Below are 17,393 nucleotides of genomic sequence, written 5' to 3' on the forward strand. Positions count from 1 at the left end.
AATTCTCTGAACGCACTCTTGCTTCTGGTTCTCACCTATGCGTGAGCTGTTTGCAGCAGGCCTTCTAACACTTTCCTTGTGACTAATTTGAACAGATTACATTTAAATTATACTATTTGATTAAAAGATCCGGGCAGAAGGTCGAGAAAAACCATACAATGAAAAACAATTTGGCTGTTTTGCTTCACAAATAAAGAATGAAAACACATTTACCAATCTAACTGTTTGGTTTTTATTATTTCTCATTTCTGTAACATAAAAGTATTGAAAGCTTTTGTCAGAGGGCCTTTATACTTTGGACTCTTTATTCATTAGCTCCTCTTTTAGGACTGCACCAGTGTTCTGGACTGTGTGGGTTTCAAATATTGCTCATGTTTAGAGCATGTTGCTTTTCATTTCTCAATCATTGTCTCATTAGTGTGGACTGTAACTGTTATGTAGCTTTGAGTAGCACATGAGGCTCAGGCGTCTGTAGTTATCGCTACTCTCTCAGCCTTCTCGCTGGCGTGTGTCGCGCCATTTTTTTGATTTTGCTATTTCATTACATTCCTACTATCAGCTGATATTTGCATTTCCCTCTCTATTTGTTTACTTGCATTAAAGGTCCCATATCATGCTATTTTTCACCCATCTCTATTTGTTCTAAAAACTCTAAAAACATAGTATTTGAGGTTTATTTTCCAAACTCGCCTGTTTTCCAGAGTTTTAGCCTCTGAAAAGTCACTTTCTGAGCAACTCTACACAAACAGGCTGATTTGCGGTCTACTTATGCATATTCATGAGTGGGCATATCCATAGACGGGACACTGACTTCCTCCTCCCCACACGGTAACGTAGGGCCAAAGGACGGCCCGCCCTCCTCCCACCCACTCCGTAGTCGAGCTCATGCTGCTTTATAAACACGAGACAGAGTGTGGGGGCGGGGCGTTCACCAGTACATACATAGACTGTAGAAAATACATACATAGTACTGCGCAAAGGACGCTTAAATGCTCACCTTTGTGGGCATGTCTGTTTACATGTCAATCACGGCAGAGAGCTTTCTGGAGGTGTGGCTTCTCCAGCTCAATTCGTCATCAAAGTGGGAACGCGTCATCAAATTGGAACAAGATGTTTAGGCTCACCATGCAGTAAGAAAGGAGCAAATCACCCTCTAACTAACGATTGAGGGAATCAATGAAAAAAAAAAACACTTTGGGCATGTGTATGAAGCCCTAATAGCATTTTTATGTTTAAAGCACAGAAAAGTTGATTTAGCGTAACGTGGGCCCTTTAATGTAACTAATTTCTTGTTTAAACTTGAAATCGGCTCCAGCAAACTGTAACCCCCAAAAGTAACATGGCAGACGCAAAACATCAGCACTGACAGTAGAGAGACAGACTCTGATTGGACTGTAATTTCAATTATTGATGACCCTTTTCATCTGAATAGGTTGACTGCAGTGCAAATCTAATTGTGTTTGACATTTATCATAAATAGTTATGGACCAATTGGCAAAATACTTCAGGGTTTTTTTTTTCTTTTGTTTTTCCTAAAAGCTTTCCTTTACATTAACAGTAAATCCCAAATTTCATTATTTACACAGGAAGCTGCACCCATCAACATGAGGAAGCAGCACCAGGAATAAGGTGAAAACATCTAAGCTAATGAATGAACTTGAAACTCCTTTACCATTAAGTATTTTCTGTTGTTGAATTTAAGGAAATTTGGATTACATATACCATAATAAAAAGATACTACACTAAAGCTGTGAGACTAACAAAATATAGGGGGAAAAGGCAAAGCAATCAGGTTTAATTTAAATATACCATGACTAAAACAAAATTTCAGAGCAGTATATGACATAATGTTAACTCTAAATCTTACATTTCTATAAATACTTCTAACATTTCCAACAGCGGTCTTTCAGAATTCAAATTGGCTCGTGTTGCAGGGAAACAGCGCCATCTGTTGACTGTTAGCTCAGATGCTACGGAAGTGTTTGGAATAGCATGTAAAGTATGATGACACGGACCAGACATGACGTTTGTTTGTAGCTGACTAAGTGGACTAAAACCATCATGTTTACATGGAATGAAGACGGAAAGGCATATGTGTAACAAAGTATATGGTAAGAACAAAAATAAGTCTGAAAACCGCTTTTGAAAAAACTTTGAAGATTAAAGTTTAGCTTCTAAAGATGGTTAGCATCGTATTCCTTGTCAAACTACGTAATTTTATAGTTGTAAAAAGAAACGCCTGTTGTCATTTTGAATGGAAATGTCTATTTCCATAAAGCATTAATCACACAAACGTAGCAGTGAATATATGTGAAGCTCACACTATGCGTGTGTTGTGTTAGCATCAGCAACATTAGCCTCTGCGCTGTGACGCTTGTCACTGTCTGATCCTTTCAACGCATGCGCGTAGACTACGTCACTTCCTTTACTCGCAATCCTTACGTCAGAGCTCCTGGGACGTGATATTTAAATGTAAACCGACCATATGACGTTTGTTAGATATTTAATAGTACATATGTAAATATGTAGTGGTTTTTGCGGTGTTTTTAATTGTTAGTTAAAAAAAAAAAAAGACAAAAAGGAAAAAAAACACCGTAACAAAGCCAGTTCTTTGTTGTGGGGTAACAGCTCCCCCTAGGGGCACAAATGCTTCATGTACTGATTTGTGTAACTAACCACCCTGCCACTTCATATTAAATATATGTTTGTGCTTTGTTATTTTCTGAGCACTTGATGAAGTCGTGTAGTATTTAAATTCTGTCATAAATGCCAGTATATATAAAAGATTAATAAGAAGCATTTAATCTCTGTTTTGTGTCTGTAATTTAAAAATAACAAATGACAGACTTAATTAAATACTTAGATACTAAAGTAATAATAATATATTAATTAAAATATTAAAATGTAAACGTAATATTAAAAAAATTACAATAAAAACTGAAGTGATGCACCCAACGAGTCAATATTTATTACATTTTCATTTATTTATCAGACACATAAATCCAAATCTGCAACACAAAAGCTAGAGATTGAAATTGAAATTGGCGGTATTGTAATTTATGTATTTGATGTAAATAAAGTAGTAACAAAAAAATATAGATAACATTGTTTTGAAAAATAATTGTTCACATTAAGAAAATGTACAAAAACCGATCAAAACACAACATAAACAATCAAAAACGTAAAATTCTAATTATTTGGGAAATCTTGGCAGCAGGTTTAGAATGCACACACTAATTATTTTTAAATATTATTTGAACTCATTTTTTTAAAAGTTAAAAAAAGTGTTGTCTGGTTGTTTTTTTAATAAACATATATCTACATTAATAAATAATTTAAAAAAGCCAAAATAAAAATAAATATTAAATGTGCTTCTATTTTTGGAAATTTGTATTTTTTTCACTATGGCAGACATCACTAACCTTCGCTGCCGTCAGATATTTACGTCACCTAGTGGAAGTGCGTCTAATTGTCAAAACAAACGTGATCACCTTTTCCTAACTCCTCTTTTTTTTTTTTTTAACCACTTATGTTTTTATTGGTGCACACACACACATTTGTCAACATTACAGCAGCCTTGGCTAGAGCCTCAAAAGTGATATGGTTTGTTATTTTTACACTGAAATGAATAGGGGTGTTGAAAAAAATCGATTCGTCGACGATATATCGCGATATTACTTCACACGATTCTCAGATCGATTCAAAATGCAACCATATTGATTTTTTTTTTTTATTTAAAAAAATAAAATAAATTAAATTATTTATATATATATATAACGTTTTTTTTTAACCAGGAGAGTCTTTTCCACTGCAGGAGACATTATAACTGCCCAGAGAAGTGCACTGTAACCTGGGCATGTTGACCAGCTTGTGTTTTTTTTAAATAAAATCTATAAAGAAGGTACTAACTTTCTGCATTTATTTGTTGTTCTAGGCATATACCTCAGTTAAGTTGCACTAAAGTCAAAGTTAGTTTAAAAGCCACGTGCAGATTGTATGTTGTTTTTTTATTTTAAGTTGTTGGCACATGGCATGATAAAACCAATGTTTTGAGTGTAAAATATGCCAATAATATATATTTCATACATAATGTTCTCATTAAGGTGTACACATTTACAGATTATTTGTTTATTAAGGCATGTATTTTTTTAAAAATTGCAATAATCGCCTTATACTTTAATATCGGAATGTATCGTATCGTCCATCCATCCATCTATTTTCTTCCGCTTTTATCCGGGGCCGGGTCGCAGAGGCAGCAGTCTCAGCAGAGATGCCCAGACCTCCCGATCCACGCACACCTCCTCCAGCCGTTCTGGGGGGACCCTGAGGCGACACCAGGCCAGCTCAGCGACATAGTCCCTCCAGCGTATCCTGGGCCTTCCATGAGGCCTCTCCCAAGAGGACATGCCTGAAACACCTCATGAGGGAGGCGACCAGGAGGAGTCCGAAACAGATGCCTGAGCCACCTCAGCTGGCTCCTTTCAACGTGAACGAGCAGCGACTCTACTCCGAGCTCCTCCCGAGTGACTGAGGTAGGTGAGGGTAGGAACGTAGATCGATCGGAAAATGGAGAGCTTTGCCCCCGGACTCAGCTCCCTCTTCACCACAACAGTCCGATACAGCGACCGCATCACTGCTGACGCCACACCGATCCGTCTATCGATCTCACGCTCCATCCGACCCTCACTCGTGAACAAGACCCCGAGATACTTGAACTCCTCCACTATCTCCACGTATCGTATCGTGACCTATGTATTGGGATACGAATCGTATCACCAGATGCCAGGCAATACGCATCCCTACTCTCCTTACACCTTTCCTTAACCCCGTGATGTCATACATAGGGTTAAGGAAAAGTTGATAGGAAAGGAGATAGGAGGGACTGCCTATCAATAGGCCGACCGGATGGAGACGCGTTTTGTTCATGCGTTGAAAGGATCGGGCAGTGACAGGTACAATGCTTCCAGGTGTGACATGGACTTCCTCACTCTGTTTGCCATCTACGTGGTGGTGGTGCTGCTGTGTATATTCCTCATCTGTAAATACTCAGGCCAACAACACAACCCTCTGAGCTCAGCCTTAAATTTTGTCCTAAAGGTAAGACAGAAGCTCTACACTCCCTTAAAGCAACACTGGGTGGCGCTGTAGTCGCACTAAGAGTGACTCATTTATCTCTCAGGTGGTGGCACCGTTCACACCAGCATGGCTATTGAGGATTTTACAGTGGGTCTCACACAGACTCTTCCATCAAAGGTTAGTATTCAAACCAGTATGGTCCTACAGCCAACACAGAAAACCTATTAATACACAACTCTGTTATCAGGAACAACAGTTTCATCTACCTGCACCTTCTGCTGGAAGCAGCTGTATACTCAGAGTTCACCTACGAGGTGTTTGGCTTCTGTAGAGACATGGAAACCACTCTGACCAGTTTGTCTGTGCCTTACATCCTGTTGGTCATCAACACTTGGTTTTTCTACCTCTGCATCAACAAAGACCCAGGTACATGTCAGCAAACATGTGATTTATTCATATAGAGCTGTTGTTTGTGGACACTATCACTTAGTTCAGTGTTTCTCAAATGGAGGTACATATACCCCTATGAGAGAGAGAGAGAGAGAGAGAGAGAGAGAGAGAGAGAGAGAGAGAGAGAGAGAGAGAGAGAGAGAGAGAGAGAGAGAGAGAGAGAGAGAGAGAGAGAGAGAGAGAGAGAGAGAGAGAGAGAGAGAGTGAGAGAGAGAGAGATTAACAAATAAAGTGACTGGAAGTGATAAAAACTATAGCAATAAATCTATTCAGGCGAAAGTAAATCAGAGTTTTTCAACCTTAGGGTAGGGGCCCCATGTGGGGTCGCCTGATATTTCAGAAACATTTAAATAGATTTAATAGATTTAAATAGATTTTTTTATTAAAACAACACAATCTTGTCTTTACGGAAATAAAAAACTAGACTCTTTCAGTGGCTCCGGTTTTTTTTCCCCCCTCCAGTGGTCCTAATTCTCTGCTGTACCGTGTTTCTATACCTTAACTTTGTAAAATAAAAATCAAGTTCAACTATAATGCAGTATTTTTTTTTTAATCTGAGCTTAAACATGATTAAAAAAATAAATAAAAAAATAAATAAATCTAGAAAAAAATGTCTTTTGGGTCACCAGAAATTTTTGATATCAAAATGGAGTCACGATCCAAAAACCACAAACCCTAAACCACTGCACTAAATACTAATAATAATTACTAATAATACATACATACATTTTATATAGTGCCTTTTTTTGGCTAATGCTAACACTAAGTTAGTGATAATGTTAACGTTAGGCTATTGCTAATGTTAGGCTAATGCTAACACTAGGTTAGTGATAATGTTAACGCGAGGCTAATGCTAACGCTAGAATATCAGGGTTCTCACCAGGAATTTTTCATCTTTCACAGCATAGGCAGATCGTGTGGTGCTCTGAGGGCCAAAATGTGTGAAGTGAAGCTAAAGTTTTTTGGTGTTTTTTTTTTTTTTTTTAAATCTTTGTTCCAGCCTAACTTAAAAGCTAAAAGTTATTTGTTGAATTGGTGATGATGAATGTAGTTACTCATTCTAATAAATACTAACACACTGTAGAGACAATAAATAACATGTTATTCAAAAGACTGATTCCAAGACGCGCTTTTCAAATTTAAATGAGGTATTATATGGGACCTGCAGTAATATTTGAACACACGCACACACACAATACCTTTAATCGGGCCGGAAAAAAAAAAGACTCTGCCCGAAAGAACAGAATAAAGCTCATGTATCTTTAAGTCTGAACACGTTTCAACTCAACAGCCTTCACATTTGCGCGCGTGCACTTAGAATGATCCGTTGCGAGTTATAAATATGACGAGCAGCTTCATGTGCGCTTCGTCTGTTTGAAGCTACACTGTTTATATTGGACGGTGCACACAGGCAGCAATGGGGACAGCTAAGTGGCTCCAGGGGTCCTCAGGTGAAGACGGGAGCATCCGAGCAGATCGTCTGGATTAAATAGACAGTGCGGCTGATGTATGTGTTTCTGGGTTATTCAGATTAAAAATAGAGTTAAAACAACCCGTGCACATCTGGAAGTCCCTTTTGTGTCCAAGTGTGGAACGATTATTACGACGGTACCGATTAAAAAAGGAAAAAAGACAAGAGAAAATCTCTGTAGGGGAGAAAAATTACAACGTCGAGGGCCCCTACGCTCGACAGCGCTGGCGAGAACCCTGGATGTTGCTAATGCTAAGCTAATGCAGTGCAATGCGTGCCAGCACCTGCATCCTCACATGCATTTTTTTCAGGAAATGCAAATATTTTAGTTACGATTGCCATTATGTTAATAAATTCATAATTTAAAAAATTCCCAAACTCAGCATCAATAAACTCAGTATTTTTGTGACACTAAGTTCAGTCAAACATTTAACTTTAAAAAAGCTTTGTCTTTGATTTTCCACATCAGGCACTGTAACTAAGAAGAATCTGTCTGGCAAGCTGCGTATCTATCCATACGACAGGAGACTGTTTCACCCTGGAGTTTCTTGTCCAACATGTCAGCTTGTGAAACCAGCTCGTTCCAAACACTGCAGTGAGTCACGTCTCATTATTAGTACCAGTTACATATAACTGTTCAAATGTAGCTACTGTCTTATTTTTCTCTGTGTTCTCCAGGTGTCTGCAACCGCTGCGTCCAGCGTTTTGACCACCACTGCGTCTGGGTCAACAACTGCATCGGCGCGAACAACACGCACTACTTCCTGCTTTACCTCTTCAGTGTGTGTGCAATGGCAGGTGACATTGCTCTACTAACAGGAGAGATGTTGCTTCATGCCGTGCTGCGTTCAGGCCTGTTGAGGGCCAGTTACATAGATGTCAATGGCCAGCAGCAGCGAGCAGGATTTCTTTTCATCTTCCAGGTAACAGTGCAGTCATTTAGAAGTGTTTGTTTTTAAACAGAGGAAATTTAATGTCATGTGTTTTTAATTCTCTTTAGCATCTGTTCCTGACTTTCCCCCGCATCGTCTTCATGCTTGGCTTCCTGGTGTTCGTCTTCTTCCTCCTGGCCGGTTACGCCCTGTTCCATTCATACCTGGCCCTCGTCAACCAAACATCCAATGAGTGGTACAAAAGTCGCGGTTCCACTTGCCAGCACTGTCGCCCAGCAACACTGGCTGATAATCTGTGCAGCCCGGCTACTGAACACTCAAAGAGGTTCTACTACAGCCGAGGGATGCTTCTAAACCTCAGAGAGATTTTCTTTCCCTTACAACCTATTTGTAAAAAAGAAACTTGAGGAAACTTTTAACACTAATTGAAACTGAAATGAACCAATAAAGTTTTTTTGATACATATGTGCCTTGGTTTCTAAGTAATACATGCTGTCGTGAAGGTTGTTGACATGTTTTTCTTTTAATAAACTTGTACTAAGTAATTAATGCTACAGGTTTCAGACATATACACATTTTATTTTTATTATTATACTGATATATTGGGCAGTGGGGGCCTAGTGGTTACGGAGGTGGGCTTGTAATCAAAGGGTTGTAAGTTCAATTCTACTCCCCTAGACCTAATTGCTTCCAGAACTCTCTTGAAAAAGATTATTAATCTCAATGAGACTTTCCTGGTTAATATATATATATATTTTTTTAATCTTGATTTCTGGCATGTCTGAATTTGTCAAGTTATGATTATAAAAATCAACTAGACTTACACTGTGGAAACAATTTAATTTTAATTAATTTATCAGTCCATTTTTTTAATTATTTTGACAAATTTATTTTCTTGCAAAAACGAAGAAGAGATCTATATATTTTTCAGTCAGTGGTTTCTTTCTCTTTTTTTTTACATTTTTGTTGTCGAAATAAAGCTTGTGTTAGATTGTGGGAGGCAAAAAACGCGTTTTTTTTTTTTTTTTTTAAGTCTGTTGGTCTGCTGTAGCTTTAAGTCAGGACGGAAATAGCGGTAGTGCCGATCATAAACAGACAAAAGTAGACGCTGCGTGGATTGGAGTCGACGTGCCCTAAACGGCGACCATCTTGGTACAGGGTCAGTCGCTCCTACATCGTATTCCATTGAATGACTGGTTTGCACTTTTAAAGTAATCAGTTGTCAGCAGATATTCACACAGGTTGTTTATTACTAACACCAAACTTGGAGGACAAACAGACGGATAAATAAAACGAGGCAAACCCAGAAAACAGGTGTAAACAAATCTTAATTTAAAACCACTGCAATCATCTCGCTCCAAAATTTAAAGAGAGCATTTATTTCCTTTGTACTTGAACTATTTTATTGGATATTATAGATTATTGCACTGAAACGGTATGCATCCGAAAATAATCTTGTTATACTAACTTAAAACCCATAGCGGTAAGGAAGTTAGGGTGTCCCGATCTAATATCGATATCGGTCTGATATTAGCCTGAAAACAAATATCGAATTCAAAATTCCGGATTTTCCGATTTATTTATTTTCCCCATTTTTTTTTTTTTTTTTTTAGCTTTTGTCTAATACTGCAGATATTATGTTGAAGGTTAACATTTATGTAACCAATTGGTTAATAATAAATGGGTCAGTTTTTCCTCATCCCTACTGTTGCTGACTATTGTTCTCTGTTTGAGTAACATCACTTGATCAAGCCTTTTTCATAATAATAATTGTCAAATGCAGTGTATAGCCTTAAACAATGTTGTAAAAAAAAACCTCAGCACATTTGACAATTATTATTATTGCATAATTGTACTACTACTGTATTATTGTTATTGCTATTCTTATAATGATCATTATATTCTCATATTATTGTATTTTTAATTATTATTAATACTTTATTATAGGTAATTATCATTATTATATTCCTATATTACATTATTGTAATTATTATCATTAATAAATATTGTTTATTATTAATATTATTGTTGTAGTTACAGGATTTTTATATTATTTTGTTATTGCTATTATTATTATTATCACCATAACTATTATACTATTACTATTATTACTATCACTTTTACTATTATATCATCATCATCATTAATCATTGTAGCCAAAGAACTGAAATATTCAAGGATGTGGGTGTGGAGATCAAGTGTTGAGTGATAAAAACCAGCATTTTAACTATATCCAAGCAACTTGTATCATAGATACATGTGTGACTTTTTTAAAAAAAAATTTTTTTATTACAGTTTGGAAATCGGTTCAAAATTCAACGGATAATTCTACTTAGAAATTGATGAAATACCTTTCTGTTGTAATGTCCATGCACCGCTGCCTCCACCACCACCACCGGTCCAAGATGGCGGCACCGTTGACGGGTCCCTCACAGTCAATGCGGCGTCTACGTATTGTTATGTCTATGGTCAGTTCCTCCAGAGTCAACGAGTCGTCTATTCTCTATATCTATGACCGGACACATGCAGATTGAACGCCTCATATCTATGACCGGTGTGGCAAAGGTCATCTTCATTCTCTGGTGAATTTCAAACATTGACTCATTAAACGAAGACGGTTCCAACACCGGCTGTTAAACTCTACTTATCCCGGGTCAGGAGTCTCTACGGCAGGACAAGCCGATCCTCACAGCGTGGTCAGGTACCGGTGTGCGGTAGTTCTGAGCTGAGACCTTCCTGATGTCCGGGGTTAAATGCACACCGCTGAAAGGAGCTCTGCTCCCCCAGGTGCTGGACTCTGTAGACTGCCTCCTGTTTGACTGTGATGGAGTGATCTGGAGAGGAGACGAAGCCATCCCCGGAGCTCCGCAGGTCATTAACCTGCTCAAAGAGAGGGGAAAACGGGTCTTCTTCGTCACCAACAACAGCTCAAAGACCAGGAAGATGTACGCGGATAAACTGCAAGCACTGGGCTTTAACGCCAAAGAGGACGAGGTGTTTGGGACCGCGTACTGCTCCGCCATGTACCTGAAGACGGTGTGTGGGCTCCAGGGCGGGAAGGTGTACCTGGTAGGAAGCAACGCCATGAGCCAGGAGCTGGAGGCGGTGGGCATCCAGCAGACCGGGGTAGGACCGGACCACATACACGGGAAGCAGGGTGACTGGGCCGCCGTGGAACTGGATCCCGATGTGAAGGCGGTGCTGGTTGGGTTCGATGACCATTTCAGCTACATGAAGCTGAACCGAGCCTTCCAGTACCTGACCCAGAGGGACTGTCTGTTCGTGGGGACCAACAGGGACACGAGGCTGCCCCTGGAGGCGGGAAAGGCTGTCCCAGGTACACATCACATTCACACAGGTGTTGTTCAAAAATCATCACCAGCGAACTAGTGACGATTATTCCATGAAATGAAACCCCTACATACAAAGATTATTTCCACATTAAACTACTTTTTATATTTAATTAAACGTTTTATTCATTTAATTTCCTAGGGTGCAGTTACTTCCGGTTTAGGTTTGCAATTTCCTGTCTTAGAGGTAGACATAATAAGTTAAAACTAAAGAAATGAGTTAATTTGATTGAATGTGTCAGCCAGGGTTGGGGTCAATTACATTTTCAGTTACAATTACGTTTTCAATTACCCATGTTCAGTTACGATTAGTGACCAGCATTGTCCCCCAGTTACAATTAAATGACAAATATTTTTTATCCTCCGAAAGCCAATTACAAATACGTACTCAATTACTTAAGTTAAATTTCAATTAATCTCAATTATTGAGCCTGAAATAATTAACCTAATAAAAGCTAATCTTCCTCTTGTGTTAGCTTTCTGTTAGCATCTCTTATGATAACGGGTACTAAATCAGCTGTAAAATACACTAAAATCAAATATCTATCATCTGATGTATTTCCTATCTCTAGGTTACATTATTAGGCTTCTTAATCAATGAAAATATAGGTTTTAATATTTTTTATATTTGTTTTTAAATGGTAAAATGTGTGAAAGCGTGATATGAAACATATTTCAATAATTGTTAACTACATATGTGTAGAACTATATACTACATGGTTCCCCAGTTTAGCGTTGAATTGTAATTGTAATCAGTAGGGCCTTCAAGAATAAGGTTGATATTGAAGAAGGCAATTACCAGTAGCTGAAAACATTTTATTATGTTTTTTTTTTTTGTGTGTGTGTGTGTCACTTTAAGAAACAATACATATATAATACAGGAGCCTAATTTTAAATATTTAATTTGATCAATTTTATATATAGGGCCAAAAATAACAGTAAGTAGTAAGGAAGTAGTGCATCGACACAAAATAAAATATCTGGATTATTTTCAAAATAAAATGCTCCTTGTTCAAGGCAGATCATAAGTCCATTCATTGATGGAGGTTACCCCTGGCAGAGGAAAACACCGACCTTCCGGGGCCTCCAGACTCTATCTGAAAACCGAGCACATATTAATATTCAGGGGAATAAAACCTGTCCGCTGATACCTCATTTTAAAAAAAAATGAAAACTTTTTTTCGGGCCGAAAATCGTGCGTTTCGGCTCCAGCCGGCACGATTCGGACCAAGCCCATAGCTTTCCGTTGATACCATGGTTGGCCCGATCCGAGCACTTTTTAAAATTGTATGTCACATATGAATATTGCATTCATCCATGGTTGAATCTCATATATATTGCACGATTACATGTGAATTAGCGGGATCTTCTGAGTCCTTGCTGCAACAGATGTGCTGCAGATACGTATCCAGTGGAAATCCAGGGTCAGGATTATGTATGTTGCTGGTAGCGGTAGTCATAACATAGTGGCACTGTTATATGGCCGAATGGTTGAAAAAAACACCTGATAATACAATCACCTTGATTTGGCTGGGTTTACATTCACAGCACACTGTTCTGGTCCACTGACAAACAGCTACAGATCCCCTTGTTTTTGCTTGGTTCCAGGTACGGGCTGCCTCCTGCAGGCTGTGGAGACCGCAGCCCAGCGCCAGGCCCAGACAGTGGGCAAACCCAACCACTTCATGTTCGACTGCGTGGCGTCCCAGTTTGGCGTGGACCCGAGCCGCTGCCTCATGGTTGGAGACCGTCTGGACACAGATATCATGCTGGGCTCCAACTGTGGCCTGAAGACACTGCTCACCCTGACGGGGGTGAACACGGTGGCCGACGCAGAAGTCCATCAGAAAAGCGGCTCAGCGGAGAGGCAGGGGATGGTTCCGGATTATTACGTAGAAAGTATTGCTGACCTCCTTCCTGCTCTGCAGGGTTGAACCTGACCACTGTACATGCTGTTAGCTCTATTCTTTTAAAGAAATGTTTTTAAACCACACTGTATTAATAACTACTGTGTTGTGCAGCAGCAAAGCCTCATGATACTTTCTAGAAGTTTGCTCTTATTTGTCTAAACCATTCATTCTTAACCTGAGTTTGAGTCAGTCTCAGTGGTTAAGCAGGGGTCAAGACAGTAAAAATGTACATTTCTATGATAAACTAGTTTATTAAAAGATAAATTACAATAACTAAGTCAAATTTTAATTTTAAGTATTAATTTATTCAAATTAAAATTGTTTTGAACAAAGCAAATAATCAGCCCAGGCTTCCATGTTTTGAAGATATATTTTATTTTTCTAAATGCGAGGCTTGTTGGCCAGGGTTCTGTACCTCCAATAAGGTTAAGAATCACTAGTCTAAACTGTTCAGAATATAAATCAATATATATATCTTAATAAAAGAAGATATATGCTCACTATTGTTTTAAAGTATTTAATTGGTTTTATTCCATCTGTGATGCAACCACCTGTACTGTAAATCAAAGTTAACACCAGAAGCAATGGCATTCTATTCATATTCAATTTATTTTTTTTTTAATTGTAGCTCCAATTACATACCGGAGCATTAATTAAACATGCCATAAATTATGCTTAAAACAGTGATAACATTTTTAAGCTATGCTTTGCCCTCATGTGTCCCTGAATAAATGAAATAAAATATTATAGAACCCTTTGCTACTGTGGAACATTTATGATTAATAAAGTTTATCCTGTGAAGATTCTACTGTGTTAATCTGCTACTCTGTCAGTGTTTGGTACTAATTCAGTCTTTACGGTTTTTAAACGCAATTATCAAAGCAGGTTAAATTCAGCATAGATACAGAGGTGAGAGTAATGTAAAGTACTCACGTTACTGTAAGTGATTTGCTTTTATGGGTACTTGTACTTGTTTGAGTATATATCTAAATCCGTAATTTCACTTGTATTAAGTATGTTTTAAAAGAAGTAAAGTAATTTGTTACATTTCAATACCAAACTGTTAATGATTAAATTCTTTTTTTGTTTTGAAATGATCAACGGACATTGTGAAACTACAAAAAAATGCATCACATCATAGCCGACCAATCAGATTAAACGTAATTCACTTCATGAATGTATCTTTACGTAGAGCCTGAGAATTTTTAAATTGAATTAATTGGTGTTATTTTTATACTGATACCTTTGTGGAAACTAAATTAAGTTCTAATTGTGGTAGATTTGGTCTCTTTCTTTTTAAGTTTATACATGAGATATTAACTGTGCAAGGGAACCATGGTAACGATTTATTACCAAATATAAACTCAGGGTGAAAGTAAATAGTAACTTTTACTTTGAGTACTATTTCATTGAGCTACTTTTTACTTGTACTTGAGTATTTTATGTATGATGCATTTTAGTACTGCAGCATAGCAAACTAATTGTTCAACTTTTCATAAAAGCACCAAAAATGATACACATGTTGACTAATGTATTCTGAACAATTCTGGATAGGGACTCCCTCGAGACTTTTGGCGGCCATTTTCCAAAAAGGCTGCCATTTTACTTTAACAACATTTGTTTTCTCTCGGTTTCTCAGAGGTGATAAAGAATCGTTGGTATGTGCTTTCACAAAGAGGAAAAAAAGTCATTTGTGTTTTATTGAATTTCCAACCATTGTATTGGGGGAAAGTGGTAATTTTTATGAAAAAATCAATTTTCGCACACAGCATTAGTGACAGAAGTATGTTATTGTGGTGATGGAAGTGGGGTTGTAGTTTGTAATTTGGTAAATTTAGTGGAATGGTGTTGTAATTTGGTAATATTGGTGTTGTAGTATAAGGTTAATTTCCCCTGGCATTTCTTTCGTCATGAAAATCAGGCATGTCCTCTTGCGTTATCTGATGCAGGCAAGATGCACCTTTGTAGAAAAAGTGACTTGCTGGTGTGCCTTGAAGGTGTTGGTGAAGCTGGGTCTGATGGATTTGTTGTACTTGATGGCACCGTCATCGTGAAGAATATGCTCACCAAGTCTTAACCCATATTTTGAGGAGCAGCTGCATCGTGTCTCACATTTCGACCTCATTTGAGATAGGTACAAAGATGGCCCCTTGAAGATGGCGACAAGGAAGAAACGAGAAAAAGGGGTGTGATGGGGTGTAGTGAGCATGGCAGCCATATCAGCAAACTTCCATGACGAGGCAAAGGAGCTGGTAGTCACTGATGGTGCCTTCCAAGGCAGGAAGGTGAAAGCTCTCTGGCTCCATGCTGTCAAAATGAGGCAGCAGCACATGACCACCATCGGATTCAAGTTTGAACCGTAGACACAACATTGTTGTCTTGGCGGTGATGGTAGCCCAGGCACTACCATGCGTGGATGAACTGTGGATTGTCTTTGGGATGGGCAGGAACTCCCGCTACATCCCTGATCATGAAATAGCTGCCTTTCTCAGTCCACAAAAAGCACATGCCCTCCCTGTCTTCCACACTATGGCCGGATGTGACACGGTATCAGTATTCATGGGGCATGGGAAGAAATCTGCCTGGGCCACATGGAACTCGTTTTCACAACTGACAGATTCCCTTTTTACCCTGACCACCATGCCATTCAACATCCAGGATGACACAATGCACTATAGTCAATGGTTTGTAGTGGTACTCTATGACTGCAGCAGCCTATACATGGATGTCAACAAGGCCAGAAAGAAACTCCTCGCCAAGAAGAACTCAGTCCAACGCATCCCACCAACCTATGATGCTTTGGAACAGCATATGAAGAGATCAGTCTTCCACGGGTGGCTTTGTTTGGGGACAGGTCTTAGTCCGTCAACCTGTGCTTCCATCACCAACAAGCTGGGGCTGGCAGCAAACAGAGCATGGGTCCTACGATCCGGTCTGCACCGTACTCCCTGAGGCTTAAAAAAAGCTGCTTCGACCTGCTGTAAAAAAGACTGTAGAAACCGCTGCAAATGCAAGAAGGCTAATCTGCGGTTGTGATGAAGAATGCCAGTAGATGGCTCACCCTGAGACCCACATTTTGCCACGGTCTTGAAATCGCGACCCACTTTTTTTTTTTGGAATTCAACCAACCAAAACACACATATAATCTTTTTTAAAACATAAAGCTAAATATTTTCCTGTGTAACATGCATTTCACAGCGAGTCTGTCAAAAGAAAAGTTTCCTTCAAAATAAAAGACAAGTCCAATTTGAGAGGTACTTATTTTTGACCAGCTGTCCGCGACCCACCCAGTAGAGGTCCTTGACCCACGTTTGGGTCCCGACCCACCAGTTGAGAATCACTGTACTAAAAGACACAAACTGAGATATTGGCCTAGTTTAGCATGTGCAAATGCAAAGTCGTATTGCCTGTAAAAGTCTTCTTAATCCAGAGCCAATGCACTTGAACACAGAAACTTGTATTGTACTAGACTGATGTACTGTATGTGTGTACCACGTGTCCTTGTAAAATGGTAGTACAAGAATAAACTGTAGCCGCTTCAAAGTGTGCAATAATTTGACTATATTTCCTGAGTATTAGTTTTCTTTTCAAAATACAGTACGGTATGAATCTATAATGCAATTTTTGTTGACTTTAAACCAATTTGAGTCATGTTCTCTATGCAATAATGGGTACTTTTAAGCAAAACGTTTTGGGAGAACAGCAATTTACAAATCAAATAATATATTTTTGTCATTAAAAATACTGGCTCACAATATTTAGAAACACCTTTTCAAGGTCAATTTGCTGAATTGTACACTTAACTTAGTGTATATAACCCTTTTTGCTAGGCAAAATGTTGTGGGGGTCCCCATCCAAAATTGTTCAGAAAGCTTTATTCTACATGTTTACCAATGTTGGTGCTTTATGCAAATTTGAACAAATGATCTGACATATCAATCTATACTGCTGCACTTCTTGTACTTGATTACAATTTCGATCAAGTAACAGTACTTCTACTTGAGTAGGATATATCAGTACTCTGTACACCTCTGTCTACATACAGTACTTGTTGAGAGAAACTACAAAATACACATAGACTTTCCCCCAAAATAAACAGGATAATAAGCTACTTGACATGGAATGACCGCCGTCATCCTTGTTTGTGGCAGGATGCAGATACAATGTAGAGGGTCAATACTCGTTTTCGCTGCTGATTTTAATGTTCTTAATCATTTTTAAGCTGTTGAACGTTTTTTGTTGC

General features: G+C 38.5%; 3 protein-coding genes across 3 annotated transcripts in view; 2 read left to right on the forward strand and 1 right to left on the reverse strand.

Annotated features, from left to right (window-relative positions):
- LOC114481857 (delphilin-like) overlaps positions 1 to 10,626 on the reverse strand; it is a 51,017-nt gene extending 40,391 nt beyond the window's left edge. The window contains exon 1 of the mRNA XM_028476915.1: positions 10,242 to 10,626. The gene's annotated coding sequence lies outside the window, so the exon portion shown is untranslated. The remainder of the gene's footprint in view (positions 1 to 10,241) is intronic.
- Positions 1,973 to 8,353, forward strand: zdhhc4 (zDHHC palmitoyltransferase 4). The gene is made up of 7 exons (XM_028475657.1): positions 1,973 to 2,111; positions 4,968 to 5,097; positions 5,180 to 5,253; positions 5,324 to 5,502; positions 7,467 to 7,592; positions 7,676 to 7,920; positions 7,998 to 8,353. The coding sequence occupies exons 2-7, from the start codon at positions 4,975 to 4,977 to the stop codon at positions 8,295 to 8,297; spliced, it is 1,047 nt and encodes a 348-aa protein (XP_028331458.1). The 5' UTR covers positions 1,973 to 2,111; positions 4,968 to 4,974; the 3' UTR covers positions 8,298 to 8,353.
- On the forward strand, positions 10,368 to 13,958 carry pgp (phosphoglycolate phosphatase). The gene is made up of 2 exons (XM_028475658.1): positions 10,368 to 11,227; positions 12,849 to 13,958. The coding sequence occupies exons 1-2, from the start codon at positions 10,630 to 10,632 to the stop codon at positions 13,172 to 13,174; spliced, it is 924 nt and encodes a 307-aa protein (XP_028331459.1). The 5' UTR covers positions 10,368 to 10,629; the 3' UTR covers positions 13,175 to 13,958.
- The last annotated feature ends 3,435 nt before the right edge of the window (positions 13,959 to 17,393 follow it).

The sequence above is a fragment of the Gouania willdenowi genome, chromosome 19 (genome assembly GCF_900634775.1).
Source record: "Gouania willdenowi chromosome 19, fGouWil2.1, whole genome shotgun sequence".
Classification (NCBI taxonomy): domain Eukaryota; kingdom Metazoa; phylum Chordata; class Actinopteri; order Blenniiformes; family Gobiesocidae; genus Gouania; species Gouania willdenowi.